The sequence below is a fragment of the Lactuca sativa genome, chromosome 3 (genome assembly GCF_002870075.4).
Source record: "Lactuca sativa cultivar Salinas chromosome 3, Lsat_Salinas_v11, whole genome shotgun sequence".
Lineage (NCBI taxonomy): Eukaryota > Viridiplantae > Streptophyta > Magnoliopsida > Asterales > Asteraceae > Lactuca > Lactuca sativa.
In genome coordinates this window covers 20,144,223-20,161,299 of record NC_056625.2, presented here as the reverse complement: position 1 = coordinate 20,161,299, position 17,077 = coordinate 20,144,223, and the positions used below count along the sequence as shown (strand labels likewise).

Below are 17,077 nucleotides of genomic sequence, written 5' to 3'. Positions count from 1 at the left end.
CGACTAGCTAACGTCGAACGTTTTTTACAACCTTGAATTTAATATATAAAAGGTCTCTCTCTCTCTCTCTCTCTCTCTCTTCCCCCTCTCTCTCTCTCTCTCTCGTAAACAGTAAAGACACACCTTTGTCTTCCTCCCTCACCTCCAAAAACTTTGAACCCCATCTCTATTACAACCAGAAGCCGCCATCACCACCTTTCGCCACCACCATCTTCGGATGCCATCGACCAAGGTACATGATTTCATGCCCTTACCCTGATCAAAACTCACAGATCCACCGACATCCCTTCCTATCAGCAAGCCTAAATCAGATTTGTGGAAATGAACCCCTACACCTCCATTTTTTTTCCGGCAACACCATAACCACCACCGATTATCACCTCTCGTCTATTTCCTCCCTATTTAGCCTCTCTCGTATTCTCCATCTCATCCCCAACCACATTTATTTTTTCCAATGGTTGTTAAACCTCCGCAAGGATCATCATCATCGGACCTTGAAATCCATCACTTCTCACTGAATATGAAATCCATCCTCACCACCCACCTACCCCTCTCTCTCTCTCTCTCTCATCCCATACGAACATACGAACATACCCATCTTCTTCCTTCTTCCTGTAGAAAATCAAACATATGAACATACTCACTCTCTCAAAATTAAACCCTCTGCAAATCTATGATCTTTGATATAACATATAGAGGAAGAAGAAGAAATAGGGTTCTTGAACCCATTGAAAATCCCCATAAAAACGACTACGATACCCAGTTACAGTAAAATTGTTACTCACTCGATCAATCATCCAGGTGGGCGTGAAGATCTTTATGCTAAAGGATTTGGGCAAATTTCTCATTTTTTTCACTCTGAATCGACCACGTGTGTTGATTTGTGTAAAAAAGTCGTGAACAACAATGGATTTTGGGTGTAAGCCATTGAACTGATATTATGATGTAAGCTTCAATTTTGAATGTAAGCTTCAAAATCGTCATCAGCTCTAGCAGAAACAAGACGAGATGGAATGCAAGCTTTAAATTATGCTCGAGTTCTAATTTATATGGTGTTTATATGTGTTAGATTAGCATAAAGATGGTTCTAGTTTACAGTGGTTCATTCAAAATGAGTATGAGAGAGAGACCTTTTATATATTAAATTAAATAATTATATTTAATTTTTTATAAAAAAATAAGAGAAAACATCATAAATAGTCCCCGTGGTAGTGAAATGACGGGAATGTCATTCAGTTAACAGACAAAACTTAACGGAGTTAGCAATAAGGACCAATCGTCAAAAGTTTTGAAAGCATATGGACTAGCTATGACGTTTCTAAACGACGGGGACTAAACTTTTGATTTAGGGAAACCACAGGGACCATTTATGATGTTTTTTCGAATAAAAATGACACTGTTGTCCCTGATTAAGCCCTTAGCCCATTTATTTCACGCTGAGTCACCTCTTCCGATCATGTTTTTACGTCGGGTTTCCACCGTCTCATCTCTCGATTCTTCTGATTCTACCTTACCCTCTCAGATGCTACTTCTCGAACCTTTCTTTTCCACCGCTTCCTCTTATAGCTCCTCCTAAATCGATTCAAAACTAGCACTCACATTCTCCCCCCCTTTATCCACCCACATACGCCACTGTTTCACCTTCATCACAATCGTCATCACCGACCACTACCATGACCATCGCCACCATCAGTCCCTTCACCACTTCTCATGGTACCCGTTCTCGCCTCTAATTTCCCTTCGCCGAGTGTATTCTTCAGGTAGCTTCTTCTGTATCTTTCTTCTTTGTTTTGTGTTTTGTAATTTTATGTTACTTACGTTTCTATTCAGAGGGTGTTTGGTAAAGCTTATTATTGGCTTATTTTTCGAGCTTATTTTTATAAGCTTATTTTTTTCTGACTTATTTTCCAACGACTTGAAAAATAAGTTAGAAAAAATTAACTTATTCACCTTCATCAATTTCATCTTCGCTGCCATCACCTTCGTTTTTTTCCACCAAAACTTGAGGATTATCCAACACGACTGGATTCAATTCCTTTAGGTTTGCAGCTTTGTACTCTTTCATTCTATCACGCCCCATTGGTATACATTTTAACCCGTCTTTCCTCTTCAGTAATCTACTCCCGGATTCCCTTTCCTGGGCCATCCTTTTCCTCTCTTTCTTCGTGATATTAATCTTTGTCTGAACGGCTTTCTGGAACAAAATCCTTTTGGGGGGTTTGGGCGATTTCATGTTTTTCTTTTCAGGTATCATCAACACTGCACATCAGGTGACGATTTCAATGTTTTCTCATGTTTCTTAATTCGTTTTTTTAGAGTTCTAATTGATTTGTAATTATTGATTCTAACGTTATGTTGGTTTTTGGGTACGTTATGGAAGATGGGTATGAGTTTTTGCAGATAGGGAGCTTGTGACTATTTTTTCTGCCGCAAATTATTGTGGTGAATTTGATAATGTGGGTCTGATGATGAGTATTGATGAAAGTTTGATGGGTCCTTTTTTTTAACCGGCAAATAGATAGAGGGTAACCCGATCTGATGGATCAGAAATGCCTGGCGGGCCAAGAGGGGCACCACTCACCACCAAAGGGAACGAAGAATCGAACCCACGCCAATCCAGAGAAATTCCCCCAAATGTGTTCAGCCAAGAATCGAACTCTTGACCTCACCCACTGAGGCCTATAACCCAAGATGCATCACAACCAGCTAGGCTGGTGATGACTTGCGATGTATCCTTTTCAAATCTTGAAGCCGGCTGATAGGAAACCAAGATTCTTATGTCATAATGGTGTCCTAAAAGCTTTTAAGGTTAGTATCAACAATTCAAGATTTGTTTTTTTTAATGCCATTTAGTATATACATAAACTGTGATAATGACTCTCATGATTTAAAAGGTAGGTGACAAATCTTGTAGGAAACAGTGGGAACTTTAAGATTTGAAAAGGTAAACTTGATTGAGTAGACTTGGAATTAGGAACGCTAGCATACTGATGCGCTTTCATTGTTGTCCCTCTAAAAAGTGAGTAGAATTTGAACATGTTAAGACATTAGGCTCTGTGATTGTGGAATAAATGGATCCAATAAAAGGTATTTATTTCCGACTTAATGAACTTAATGGGAAAATACTTCATTTATTTATTTATTTATTTTTTTGGAACCGACAAATAAATATTTGAGTTGATTTGGTAAATTATATATGTGTTTATTATTTGGACTTAATGCAGAATTTGCTAAATTGTTTTAAGTGTCTTATAATACTCAAATATCCCTATTAATAACTTGCCTTGCCTGCGTATTACTATATCATTGTATTTTCTAAAACTTAGAGTTTGCCAAGTCACATTTATTTATTTTACCAAATCTTAACGAATCTCTCATCATTTTCTGTATCAAATATTTTTTATTAAAGTATTTCATATTTTTATAATTTCTTATATTACCATTATATCTTTATTAACTATTTTTTTTAAGTATTTTGATATATTTATATATGTTCTGTCAAGTTTATTTTATCATTGCATTCTGTTATAATATCTGATTATTAGGTATCCCAGCAACAAATTAAATTGGAATCAATTCTATCTGTGGCTCGAATGCTATTGATAACATGTTAAACACAAAAGAGGTTCTTCATAGAGAGGAGCTTTTAGGCGGGTGTTGAAGGCAAAACACAGGTGGACAAAGTAATTGACATGCTTTTTGGTGGGTGTTTCTTCTTATTTTATTGTATATTATCATGAAGGCTGTTAAATATTTTTATGTTTTAAAGTGAAGAAATAAAGAAAATGGATTAATCTCTCATTTTTGGTTATCATATACATATGAAGTTCTTGATCACATTATTCCTTCTAAAGAATCCGGACAAAAAGAAGCATTCACCTCACAAAGCTTGGCAACATCCCCAAAATATATTCCAAGACAACAAATACTCACTGGTCGTTTACCTTAAAAACCAATTTGCAAACATCCACCTTAAAATATTTCCTCCTGTTGTCAAAAGTTGAAAATGAAAATTTGGGTAAAAAAATATAACCCCGCTACACCACACCAAACCATAGTCACATTCAAACATTAAGTACACAAAAACATATTTTCAAGAAATTCTTCACATCAAACTGCAGCATGTAGGATGGTTGCCAATGTGACCAGACGCAGGCTTTTGGAACTGAGTTTTAGACGAAGAAGAAGATGATGACGATTTATTGGGAGTGTTTGGGTTTCGCATATGATGTCCAGAACAGTCAGAAGCATTCCCTGAACATTCTAGATGGTTGAAGACATAGTTGCTCCTCCTGTAATTAGGGGGATACCCATACCCATACCCATACCCGTTATTATAATTATAACCATAATAACCATTGTTATTATAGCCTTCGTAACCTGGTAGATATAAGTTGTTGTTATTAACCGAGGGCGAAGGCAATTTTGGCTTCTCAAACAGGTTCCTTGAGCATTCTCCATATTGCCAATGTACTATCTCTGCTGTTTTTCCTGCTTTCTCCAGACATTTCAGAAGTAAGATTGGATCGATGTATCCTGAAATGTTAACGTTCCCGTTGTTCTCCATTCTGAAATTAGTTACACCTTAATTTCACCAACAACAACAAACTATCAATCGACAATCTTTAAGGAGAAAAACATGATTAATTAATTAATAACTAATTGTGTTCTAGAATGAATGAGTAGAAAAGGGAAAATGACTTGAAAGCCCAACGACGTTTCCAAACCGTTCAAAAAACCTCAATCATGTTTTGTCTGTTCAAAAAAACCCAACAAACTTAACATTTTGTCTAAAAAGCCCAACTAAGTTACACTTTCCTGAAAGTCAAATAAGAGAAACAGATGACGTGGCTTATTACTGTATCGATAAAATGACTTGTTAGGCCAACAAAGTTTCCAAAACGTTTAAAAAAACTCCAATCATGTTTTGACTGTTAAAAAAAAAACCCAACGAACTTAAACAAAACAAAATTGGAATTTTCTGAACGGTTTAGAACTTTGTTGGACTTTTTAGACAAAAGGTTAAGTTCGTTGGGTTTTTTTGAACAGACAAAACATGATTGGAGTTTTTTGAATGGTTTGGAATATATGGGTGGCTTTACATCGTACATACCTTGAACACTGTTCAATACCTTTTTGACTGTCTTGGCCCAGGAACCTTCAACGTCCACTTTAATGGTGAAGTTCTGCATATGCAATAATAGGAACAAAACAGATTTCATGATCATATATATAATATATGGGTGGCTTTACACACACAGAGGCACTTTCGATATATATTTTAGAAGGAACCAACCGTAAATGCAGGATATTCTTCACTTTTGGACTTCTTGGATGCCATGGACGATAGGAACACCATACCTTTTAGAACTGTGGAAGCAAAAGATGGGAAAGATGATATGTGTGTATTAATATATTTTGGATGATAACACCCTATCTTTTTTATTTATTTACTAGGTTAGAAATTCATGTATTATACGGGTAGGCAACTTAGCAAATCGAAATACATTGGTGAAATATGAAGATTATCAAAGTATAAAGCTAAAATAAGACCAAAAATACAAAACATTACATGCATATATTACACGCACAACACATGTACATCAGCAACCTAAGAGATCAAATTAAAAATTTTAAAAAAAAAACTTTTCGAAAAAAGAAATCGGTACTGTTACTCTTTTAATGAAAAAAAAAGTTTTAAAAAGTATAGTTAGGAAAAAAAATAAAAGGAATCATCTTTGTTACACTCTTTTATTTAAAAAAAAATTCCAAAAACTATCAAATTTTTATAAAGGACCAAACATACATGAACACAACATGCACACCAGCAATGTAAGAGTTCAAATTTCAAAAAAAAAAAAAAAAAAACTTCCATGATACTCATTTATTGAAATAAAAAAATTTCTCAAAAATACTTTCCTTTTTATTTTGGACCAAAATACCCTAATGCTCCAAAACCTCCTAAAATCACTTCAACCATATTCGAATTTAAAAAAAAAAAAAAAATTTAAAAATCTCAAAGCATTAAATTATAATACAAACCTACTTTTAAAAAAATAAGTTTCACAAAACATTCCAATGTTATATTAGATTTATGAGTTGGAATAAGCTAGATATATTTTCTCACGAAGTTGATACTTTTATATAAGCATATTCCAATATTATATATATTTATCAGTAAGAAAGTTTCCCAAAGCATATTCCAAAATACCCTTATGCTCCAAAAAATTCCAGAACCAAAGAAGTGTTTGATACATTAGTAGTTATTGTTTGAGTTCATTCACCGAACGTTTCATGTTGCATAATAATCATTGTAGCCTTTTCTCCTAAGTGGGTACTTTTATAGCCTAACCAGAGTAGCTTAATGGATTAAGAGCTTGGCTAAATGAGGGCTTAAAATTAAGGACTTTTCTTACATAAAATCATAACTATCACGTAGGGTTAAGTGTGCAACTTAACCCATTAAGCCCTAAATCTAATCATTAAGGCTGGAATAAGGAATAATCAGAACCATCCACCTCATGGTGGTTCGGTGGTGATGTTTTGGTGGTCCACGGTGGTGACATGGTGGTTAAACCACCAAGAAAAGTTTAATGCTATAAAAAGGCTTTTAAAAAGAAATATCTCTTGACAACCTTAACCCTTACCCTTAACAGGTTGCAACAACACACCCTACAGCCACCCTTGCACGGTGGCCTGTGGTAAGCCTGGGAGGAACACCGGCGGGGATGAGGTGGTGATCATTTTTAATACAACACGTACGCACAATACAACAACATCGATGATCAAAGGGGCTGAATAAATCACAACACACATCCATCCTTGCACGGTGGTCTGTGGTGGTAGGAGTGGCACACACCGGTGGTAATGGTGCAAGATGGTGTTCTGTGGTAGAAAGAGAAGGAAAAGAAGATGAAGAGGGAGATGAATACTTACAACAGAAGAATCGTATAAAATAGTCTCCACCGTCTTCCTCCTCTTCTTATAACTCCGGCAGTAAAATTCGGCAATGGTTCTCCTCGTCTCCCTTTCTTCCCGTCGCTCTCTTTCTATCTCTCTCGAACGGTGGTTCAATTACTTCGCAAGTATCACAATAGGGGAGGATTAGGGTTAAATAAAGGCTTATATAGGTATTAATTAGGACGAGTAGGCAGCAAGAAAAAAACCCCATTACATGCTCCCGACAATGAATATGGGTTGTTTTCCGATTTTACAGTTTAGCTCATATAGTTTTCCATAACGACCGTTTTGGTCCCAGAAATAAAACTCTTTGCATCCCAAGTTTTACACTACTCCTTTTAGCTCCTTACTAGGCGAACTTACACGCGTTGCATATATATAATGTTTTTATTGTTATTAACTATAATAATTTTTATATTATGTTGACATAAAGTACAGAAATTAACTTGTTACGATTAATTAACTTATTGGAAATGTTTACGTTTGGATATCTTCTTTTTTTTACACATGCAACGGCGAAGCTATGAAAGGGCCACGGGCCATGGCCCCCCACCCCCTATTTTTTGCAATCTAATACCTATATTACATATATAATAATACATTTATTTGTGTAGTGAACTTCTTGGGCACTACATTTTGTTATACTAATTAATATATATATATATATATATATATATATATATATATATATATATATATATATATTATTTTAAAAAACAATTAACTTTGCATAATCAAGAAATCAGTTATGATGCATGTAAAACACTTCTAACAGAACCCAAATTTTGCTAGAAAAAAAAAACAATAATAATTCTAATAAAAAAACCAATAACTACTTTTCTATCTTCTGTGTTTTCCAACCACAAATCACTGCAATAGCAGCAGCCGCTGCTGTCGGAAAGCTTACCACTCTATATATTTGTCCGCCCTTTCCGACTTGTGTCTCCAGTCATCGAGACAGATCGATCTCCGACCAACAGCGAACATGAGCGCCTCTCCAATTTCTTCTATCAGTCAGTCCAGATCTGTAAGCTCCTTGGTTCTCAACTTCTCTCTCCTTCTTTGTGTTTCTCTCTCTATAATATATGATAATGTTTAAAGTTACAACAAATAGTTATAGGAATTAGAATATTTATTGTTTTAAAGTTAATAAGAGAGATATAATGAGTTGTCAAAGACTTAATAAGATACAATTTTTTTTGAACCACAGAAATATATTAACTAAAAATTGGCAAGAAGTTAGAAACACAACGAGTCTATAAACATTACAAGAAAGCACAAAAACATTACAAGAAGGCACAAACAAGGCTTTTGAGCCACACCATCCAATCAACATGTAACTTAGACCTATTAGAACACCAAAAATAAGACTGAGAGACAATATCATCAAAAATAAGACTCTTTTTAGGCTCATCTTTACCAAATTAAAATGATCTTATTTCTAAAAGACCAAATATACCACCACGAAAAAAAACACCTTCAAGGATATCTTTAGCTTTCTTACACATCCGCACATTAGCGAACCAATCCTCCAAATCTTGAATCAAATAGAAAAGATGATAATCCAAATCCCACCACGCTAGAGTTTTATTAATCACTGCCTGGGCAACCAACGAGAAGAACAAGTGATTAACATCTTCTGTAACAGTATTACAAATAGGGCTCAAGATGGAGGGAATATTCATTCCTTCCTTGGACAAATTAAGTCTTAAAGGTAATCTATCAATGAACATTTTCCAACAAAAAAATATTGACTTTAATAGGTACCACCTTCACCCATCTTGTAACTAAAAGATACAACCCAAGATATAGATGATTAATCCAATAATTGTTTCCCATAAAAGTTTTAAGAATATTTATTAATCAATTATATAAACGGTTTTAGAAAATTATTGTTATTTGTTAACTATTTATTAATTATACATAATCATATGTTAAGTTGTTAAATGTTATTTTTTATAGTATTAATTTTTTAGTTATTTGTTAACTATTTATTAATTATGTCATGTAGTGTAAACCAAAATGAAAAAACAAGCCACCTTTGACAGATTTTTAAAAAATAAAACATGAAAGATCTTCTCAAGTATCGATAGAGCCACCCCCAATTGTTATAGATGCAAATTATCTTAATGATAGTGTTCCTCTGGTCGAGAATCCATCCAAAAAACCTTGTATTGAAATGAATGATGTTGATCTTAATACACTAGAACGAGATCCTAGTTTGCATATTCAAATTTACGATTATCGAATCAATCAACGAGACACAACTCGACGAGCTTATATGAATCATGGTCCCTTTCAACCAACACTTTCTGCATATCCAAAATCTGGACCGGAAGATCATAAACGTAGCTTTCAATGTTCTTGGTTCAAGCAATTCACATGGCTTGAATATTCACAGAGTTCAGATGTTGTATTTTGTTTTCCATGTTTCCCTTTTAACAAACCTTCTGGAATGGGATACTATGGCCAACGGACATTTACTATAGGTGGATTTCAAAATTGGAAGAAATAGATGGGAAAAATGTGCTTTTTTGCAACATATTGGAACTTAGTGTATATCTTTTCACAATGTTGCACAAAAATCATTTGATGATTTATTAAATGAGACTCAAGATATACGAAATACGATTGAGAAATTTACAGATGAAGATCGTAAGAAGAATTGATTGAGATTGAAGACATCAATTTACGCAGTCCGTTGGTGTGCCTTTCAAGCAATAGCATTCAGAGGTTATAATGAAAGACCAGATTCCATTAACAAAGGAAATTTCCTTGAAATGTTGGAGGCAATATGTTCTTTTAACAATGATGTGAAAGAATTGTTTCACATTGCGCCTAAACATGCATCATACACATCACCAATAATTCAAAAAGAGATTTTAAACATTATCTCTACTAGGGTGAGACGGATGATTTATGATGAGAATGATGGTGGAAAATTTTGTTTACTTGTTTATGAAGCACGTGACGAGTCCAACATAGAACAAATGTCTATTGTTTTGAGATTCATAAATAAAGATGGCGTTATTATGGAGTGTTTCTTTGGACTTTGTTCATGTTCCTAACACTACATCACAAACTTTGAAGAATAGAATATATTTCCTATTGACAAATAACAATATTGATTTTAAGTTGATTTGTGGCCAAGGGTATGATGGTGCAAGCAATATGCGAGGTCATCTCAAAGGGTTGCAAGCATTGATTTCAAAGGATTATCCGCTTGCATATTATGTTCATTGCTTTGCTCATCGACTGCAATTAGCATTAATGACCTCTTCTCAAGGAGTTATTGCATTGCAAAAGTTTTTTACTCGATTATCTTTTGTTATCAATGTCGTTGGAGCTTCTTCCAAGCATTTCGACCAACTAAGAGATGCACAAGCAGAGCAATGGCATATTTTAAATCTATTGGTGAGTTGGAGATTGGTAGAGGCCTCAATCAGATTGGTACATTACAACGGGATGGAGATACCAGATGGGGTTCTCACTTGAAATCAGTTTCAAGCTTAATCAAAATGTTTAGTCCAATTTGTGAGGTTTTACTTAAAATTATTGAGGATAGCACCGGTTCGATCAGAGGAGATGTAGATTCAGCATATGAGACTATGAAACATTTGAATTCATTTTTGTTCTACATCTCGAGAAAGAAATAATAGAGATCACAAATTTACTTTGCCAAGCTTTACAGAAACAATATCAAGATATATTGAATGCATTAAGGCTAGTTGCATCCACTAAATTGTTATTGCAAAAAATGAAAAATGAAAGATGGGATAGTTTTCTCTCTCATGTTAAGTCATTTTGTTTGGAACGCAACATAGATATCCCTGATTTGTCTTTTTCTTACTTTAGTAGAGGGGCTCGAGCTCGTAATGAGTGTAGCAATCATACACTTGAACATCATTATCGAGTGGATATTTTCATCGAAGCAATTAACTGTCAGTTAATGGAACTAGATCACCGGTTCAATGATAGCTCGATGGAATTGCTCCTCTTTCATCAATGTTAGATCCTAAAAATTCTAATGAGCCTTTTCTAAGTGGTGATGTATGTCAATTAGTAGAAAAGTTTTATCCTAAATGTTTCAATGAAACTGAGAAAAATCTTTTGAAGATGCAACTCCAACATTACGAGGCGGATGTCATTCAACGTGAAGATTAATTATAAACAATTGACATCTATTTCAGAATTATGTCCATGGTTGATAAAGACTAGAAGAGCAACTAATTTTTACTTGATTTATCGAGTAGTTAGTCGTATACTGACTCTTCCAGTTTCCACTGCTACAACAAAGATATCATTTTCAGCAATGAGTCTTGTTAAAACAAGGCTACGAAATAAAATGGAAGATGAATTTTTAAACGACTTGTTGGTTTTGTACTTCGAAAGGGAGCTTGCAGAAAATATTACTTTAAAGACGATTGTATAGGACTTTAAAGACGTAAAAGATCGACAAATTCCACTTTAACGAGCGATGTTAAAATACTTCATATTATTCTTTATTTGATTTTTTATATGTTATGACGTTGAATCAAATAAATTTTTTTTATTGTTTCTTTACAAGAAATATGTCATTAGTAGATACTACAAGATTTAAAGGAAACAAAGGCGATATATGTCGTTGCTAATACTATTAGAAATCAATGTTATTGTCTTTAGTGGCGACATGTCGTCACTAATATTTCCATACTGATTCTTCCTTACGACACAAAAACTTAACTGCATTTGAATTTTAATTATCATTGTATATTAAGAAAGAAAGAATCACCATGTGATACATGCATCTTCATTTTCTTCATCTCCTTTAACCAATCTTAATGTCAATAACCTAGTCCAACACTTACCTCTCTCAAAATTGTGCATTCTTTTAAACATATCCAAAGTTGAGATTACAAATTTACAGCCTTGATTTCGGAAACAAAGAGTGCTGACAGAACGGAAAATAATAGTCAACCATCAAACTTCGTTTTTAATCACATAATAAGCATTAAAAATTTAATTACAAGCTTAAATGATAATATATGAAATCTAAATATGATGAAATTGAGGTTAACCTATCCCATGGTCTTTTTTGTCCCATGCATATTTAGTTAATATTTTAAATCAGTTCCTCCAAGCACTTTTTATTCGACAAAACTGCAAAAATAGTCCCTGTGGTTTGCATTTTTTCAGGAAACAAGTCCAAACAGTGACTTTTTTTGATTCGTGGTCCTTTTGGAGTGGTTTGTATGTGAAAATGGTCCCTCCGAAAATTGAAATGACTATAATACCCTTGGGGTATTTATTTTTCATTTTTCTTTCATTATTCTTAAAATTTAATATTTATTTATTTATTTTAGCAATTAAAAAAATAAAAAGGGCCCACCTCTCTCTCTCTCTATCTCTCTCTCTCTCTCTCTCTCTCGTTTTTCCCCTTCTTCCTGACGAACACCAACTCTTTCTTTGTGTTCTACTGCTGAAGACGAGAAAGGAAATCACGAGGACTCCCCAGAGATCAGCTATACATCTCTACCTCTGCTTATTGATCCATCTTTTTGAAATGGTTGCTTCTGCTCATCTTCTTCCCTTTGGTCAATCAAGGAATCGAAGACCCATTTTCTTCTTCTTTCGATTGAGTAAACACCACCGAGATCCGCTGCAGCCCCCGTCTAACCCTTCACCCTCGCATATCACTTCCGAGGCAGAAGAAACAATGGATTAGGAACTGCGCGAGCAGCCTTTCTGCATCGCTCATCTCCTTCCTCAAACCAATCAATCATTGAAGAGGGTTGCTTGTTTGCTATCGATTTCGTGCCTCTTTTTCTTCCGATCAGCCATCGCCAAATCCCCACCAAAAACAAAATCCACATTCTTCATCTTCTCTATCTCTCGTTCATCTGAAAGGTATCGACTTCAACGATTCTTCCTTAGATGATCTAATCCGGTGGTTGATGTTTATGTAGGGATTCAGAAAAGTGGATCCGGATCGATAGGAGTTTGCGAATGAGTGGTTTGTGATCGATGTTTATGATAAGAGGGGGTTATCCAGCTTCTTCCAAAAACCCTTGGATTGAGGATGATTAGATGGGAAACGATGAGAAAGATTAGGTGTCTGAAATCCTAAAAGTGGAGAAGATACCTTAGAGCAGAAGCATGTGATCGATGGTCGATGATGATGAAGGGAGTATCCATCTTCTTCCATGTTCTTTACCCTGGTTACCAAAGTGATTAATTTCTCGATGCAGTTACCCAAAATCAAACCTCCATTCTCCCATTCCCGGTGATTTGTGTGCCAATGTTCTATGCGATTTTACCTCCATAAATATATTATATGAGAGAGAGGGGAAGGAGACGAGGATGTTGGTAAGAACTGGTGTTTTTTTACCTATAGAAATCCGGTGGGTTTGGATGCCGACGATATGGATGATCGGTGGTGAAGACGATTCCTCCAAGTCCAGAGAAGTGAAAAAAGAGGAGGAAGGTAGCAAAACCATGTATCGGTAATTGTTTGGCTTGCTTGTCATCGAGAAAGAAGAAAGAAACATGGCTGGAACAGAGGGTAACAGCCTCTGTTTTCTGCTTGAGTTTGAGAGAGAGAGAGAGAGAGAGAGAGAGAGAGAGAGAGAGAGAGAGAGAGAGAGAGAGAGAGGTGGGCTCTTTTTATTTTTTTAATTGCTAAAATAAATAAATAAATATTAAATTTTAAGAATAATGAAAGAAAAATGAAAAATAAATACCCCAAGGGTATTATAGTCATTTCAATTTTCGGAGGGACCATTTTCACATACAAACCACTCCAAAAGGACCACGAATCCAAAAAAGTCACTGTTTGGACTAAAACCCCAAAATTTTGCATACCACAGGGACCATTTTTGCAATTTTGTCTTTTTATTCATATCTACAGTTGAATTACAGAAAATTCTTAAGGATTTTTGTGTGGTATACTTATTTCTGCAAACTTAGGGAGGATAACTCATAGTTACAGAATGAAGGGATCCAACACTTCCTCAGGTAGAGTGTAAGATTTCATTGCCATTATTTTATCATTTATATCCATGCACTTAGTCCCTACCATGGAAGGCTTAAGCCATGTACACAAGATAAACGACCAAAATTACAATAAATAAAACCATTGACAAACTTCATTTGCTCTCACCATATTTTATTAATTAATAAAATATGGATTATATTCCAATTTCCATTATATTCCATTATAAAACGACAAAACACGATTCTAACAATAGAATGGAAATTAACAAATTAGAACAATCATCGATTAAAAAATAGATAAATTTTTATACTATTGTTTATGAAGAATAAAAAAAGGAATATGACTTATTAAGGTAATTAACTTTTTGGTTTGTTTACATCTAGGTAACTATTGTTTTATACACATATAGGTAACAAATTTGTTGTAAGTGTTCAAATATGACCATTATGACCTGCTGTAGCAGGTTTCATCCCGCTACAGCAGGTCAAAATGGTCATATGTGAACACTTTCAACAAGTTTGTTACCTAGATGTGTACAAAAAAAATAATAATTAGCCAGATATGAACAAAACTAAAAGTAAGAGTAAATTACATGAATGGTCCCTGTGGTTTGGGGAATTTGTGTATTTGGTCCCTAATTTATTTATTTTTAACTCGGATGATCTCTATTGTTTATTTTTGTTGTGCGTTTGGTCCCTATCTTACATAAAAAGACTATTGTGCGCTTATTAATTTATTTTTTAATTAATTTCTTATTTATGTATTTAATTTTTATATATTTAAAAAAAATAATAGACCATACATAGATGTATCTCCTCACCATCTCATCTCTCATCCTCCTCAACTTCTATTTCTTTTCCATCTTTAGTGACATTGACGTCTTCATCATCATTTTTTTGGTTCGTTGCACACTCCTATGACTTCACTCCACCTGACTTCACTCCACCTTTTTCTCATGGTGATCACCACACATTTATTTCAATCACCTTTTTCATTATAAATTTTCCTATCCTAAACTGTTATGATTTCTTGAACCCACCATCAAATATATATATATATATATATATATATATATATATATATATATATATATATATATATATATATATATATATATATATATAAAATAAACGAAACATTTTTCCTTTCATCATATTCATTTAAAAATTTCATGCATTTTTTCTTTCACCACATTCATTTGAAACTTCCATGACTTTTCAATTCTTTCTAATAATCATTATAAGTTGATTAATAAGGTAAAATAAATATTAAACCTAAAATGTAATCATATATAAACTAAATTTCAATATTAAAAAATATCTTAATTCTACAAATAAAGTTATGTTTTTTAACTTTTAACATATTATACTTAATTTATTAATTTTAATATATTGTTGGATGTAAACCATTATCATTTTCAAGCTATAAATTTTGAACAGTTTGTATAAAATACTTAAATTAGTAATTTATATATCATATTACATGGTCAACTTAAATATAAATTTTAGTTTAATTTAAACAACCCAAAAAAATATTTTCTAAATAATTAAAAGTGATAAATTGTAATGTCTTTCTAATAATGATTATAATTTGGTTAATAAAGTTAAATAAATATCAAACCTAAAGTGTAACGATAAATAAACTAAATTTCAATATTAAAATAATATTTTTACTTCTACTTATAATGTTATAACTTTAACTTTTAACATATTATACTTAATTTATTAAATTTATTAAGTTATTGTATGTAAACCATTATCAGTTTAAAACTATAACTTTTGAACGGTTTGGACAAAATACTTAAATTGTTAATTTAAATATAACACTACAGTGTCAACTTAAATATAAATTTCAGTTCCATTTAAAAAATCAAATGAATATTTTGTAAATAGTTTAAAGTGATAAATTGTAGTGCTAAATGCAAAAACTAAATTGTAATCTCAATTTAACTAAAATATTTCTTAAAAATATTTTTATAATCGTTAAAAGTTTTCAAATAAATAGCTTAAAATAACTTATAATAACAATAGTTAAACATAACTCTATATAAATGATTATATTGTTACCTTTAAAATCAAAAAACAATGTTTGATGTTTTAAATATTTATAATGATAGAAATTAAAACATAAAACAAATAAATTTTAAAAAATTAATTAACAATAACAAAAACTTTTAATAACATTAAACCATATATTATATTTTATTTTATTCATGAGTAACTCACATGTAGAAGTCATTCAAACGATTGACATTATGCAGTTATAATAGATGTATATATTATCATATAATTCAAAATACTCAATATATTATATCAATTTAATATACAAATTATTATATAAATTTAACAAGTTATTTTTATATTTAAAAAACATATATTTATAAAGATTTCAATTATATAGGTCTTTCTGCGCAACGTGCGAACATTCACCTAGTGTGTGTGTATGTGTGTGTGTCTATATATATATATATATATATATATATATATATATATATATATATATATATATATATATATATATATATATATATGTTGAGAACAATATTCTTTGAATGATACGGATTGACTATAGAACTTTTAAAATGTAGCAGTTTAGGTCTCTTAATTTTACTGTTCTTTGAAAACTTAATTTCCTTTAATTTGTTTTCCTATTTGTTCCATGTCTATTCCACGCAAATAAAAAGAAAAAACATCATAAATGGTCCCTATGGTTTCCCCAAATATGAAGTTTAGTCCACGTGGTTTAGAAACGTCATAGCTGTCCCTGTGCTTTGAAAACTTTTGAAGATTGATCATTATTGTTAACTTCGTTATGTTTTATCCGTTAACTAATAGCATTTTCGTCATTTCACTACCACAGGGACCATTTATGATGTTTTCTCTTATTATTTTTTTAAAATTAAATATAATTATTTAATTTAATCACTGTTGTAAAAATCCCGACTAGGTACCGATTAATCTCCGATTAATCCCTAGGCGCTACTCGACCGATTAGAGGGCGCCTAGCGATTAATCCCTACATACATAATGAGTGAAACAGTATAAAACGATGAAAATTTAACATTTTGAAGAATTTTTATCTCAATGGAAACTATTTGACGCATGATTAGTATTGTATCAATCATATTAATCTATTTTGTTATGA

The 17,077-nt window shown here is 32.8% G+C and overlaps 1 protein-coding gene and 1 long non-coding RNA gene across 4 annotated transcripts; one reads left to right on the top strand and one right to left on the bottom strand.

Moving 5' to 3' along the window:
- Positions 1-1,436: 1,436 nt before the first annotated feature.
- LOC128132579 (uncharacterized) lies at positions 1,437-3,801 on the top strand. 3 transcript variants are annotated; one of them, XR_008230660.1, is made up of 3 exons: positions 1,437-2,041; positions 2,114-2,808; positions 3,546-3,801. It is a non-coding gene; the product is annotated as an uncharacterized LOC128132579 (long non-coding RNA). The 3 variants fall into 3 exon arrangements; XR_008230659.1 differs by having other exon boundaries at positions 1,437-2,270; positions 2,381-2,808; XR_008230658.1 differs by having other exon boundaries at positions 1,437-2,808.
- A 75-nt stretch (positions 3,802-3,876) lies between these two features.
- LOC111919164 (uncharacterized) lies at positions 3,877-7,178 on the bottom strand. The gene is made up of 4 exons (XM_042900004.2): positions 6,937-7,178; positions 5,297-5,370; positions 5,114-5,186; positions 3,877-4,584 (listed from the first exon to the last, which is right to left on the bottom strand). Exons 2-4 carry the CDS (start codon positions 5,357-5,359, stop codon positions 4,106-4,108), a joined length of 615 nt encoding a protein of 204 aa, XP_042755938.1. The 5' UTR covers positions 5,360-5,370; positions 6,937-7,178; the 3' UTR covers positions 3,877-4,105.
- Positions 7,179-17,077: the final 9,899 nt, after the last annotated feature.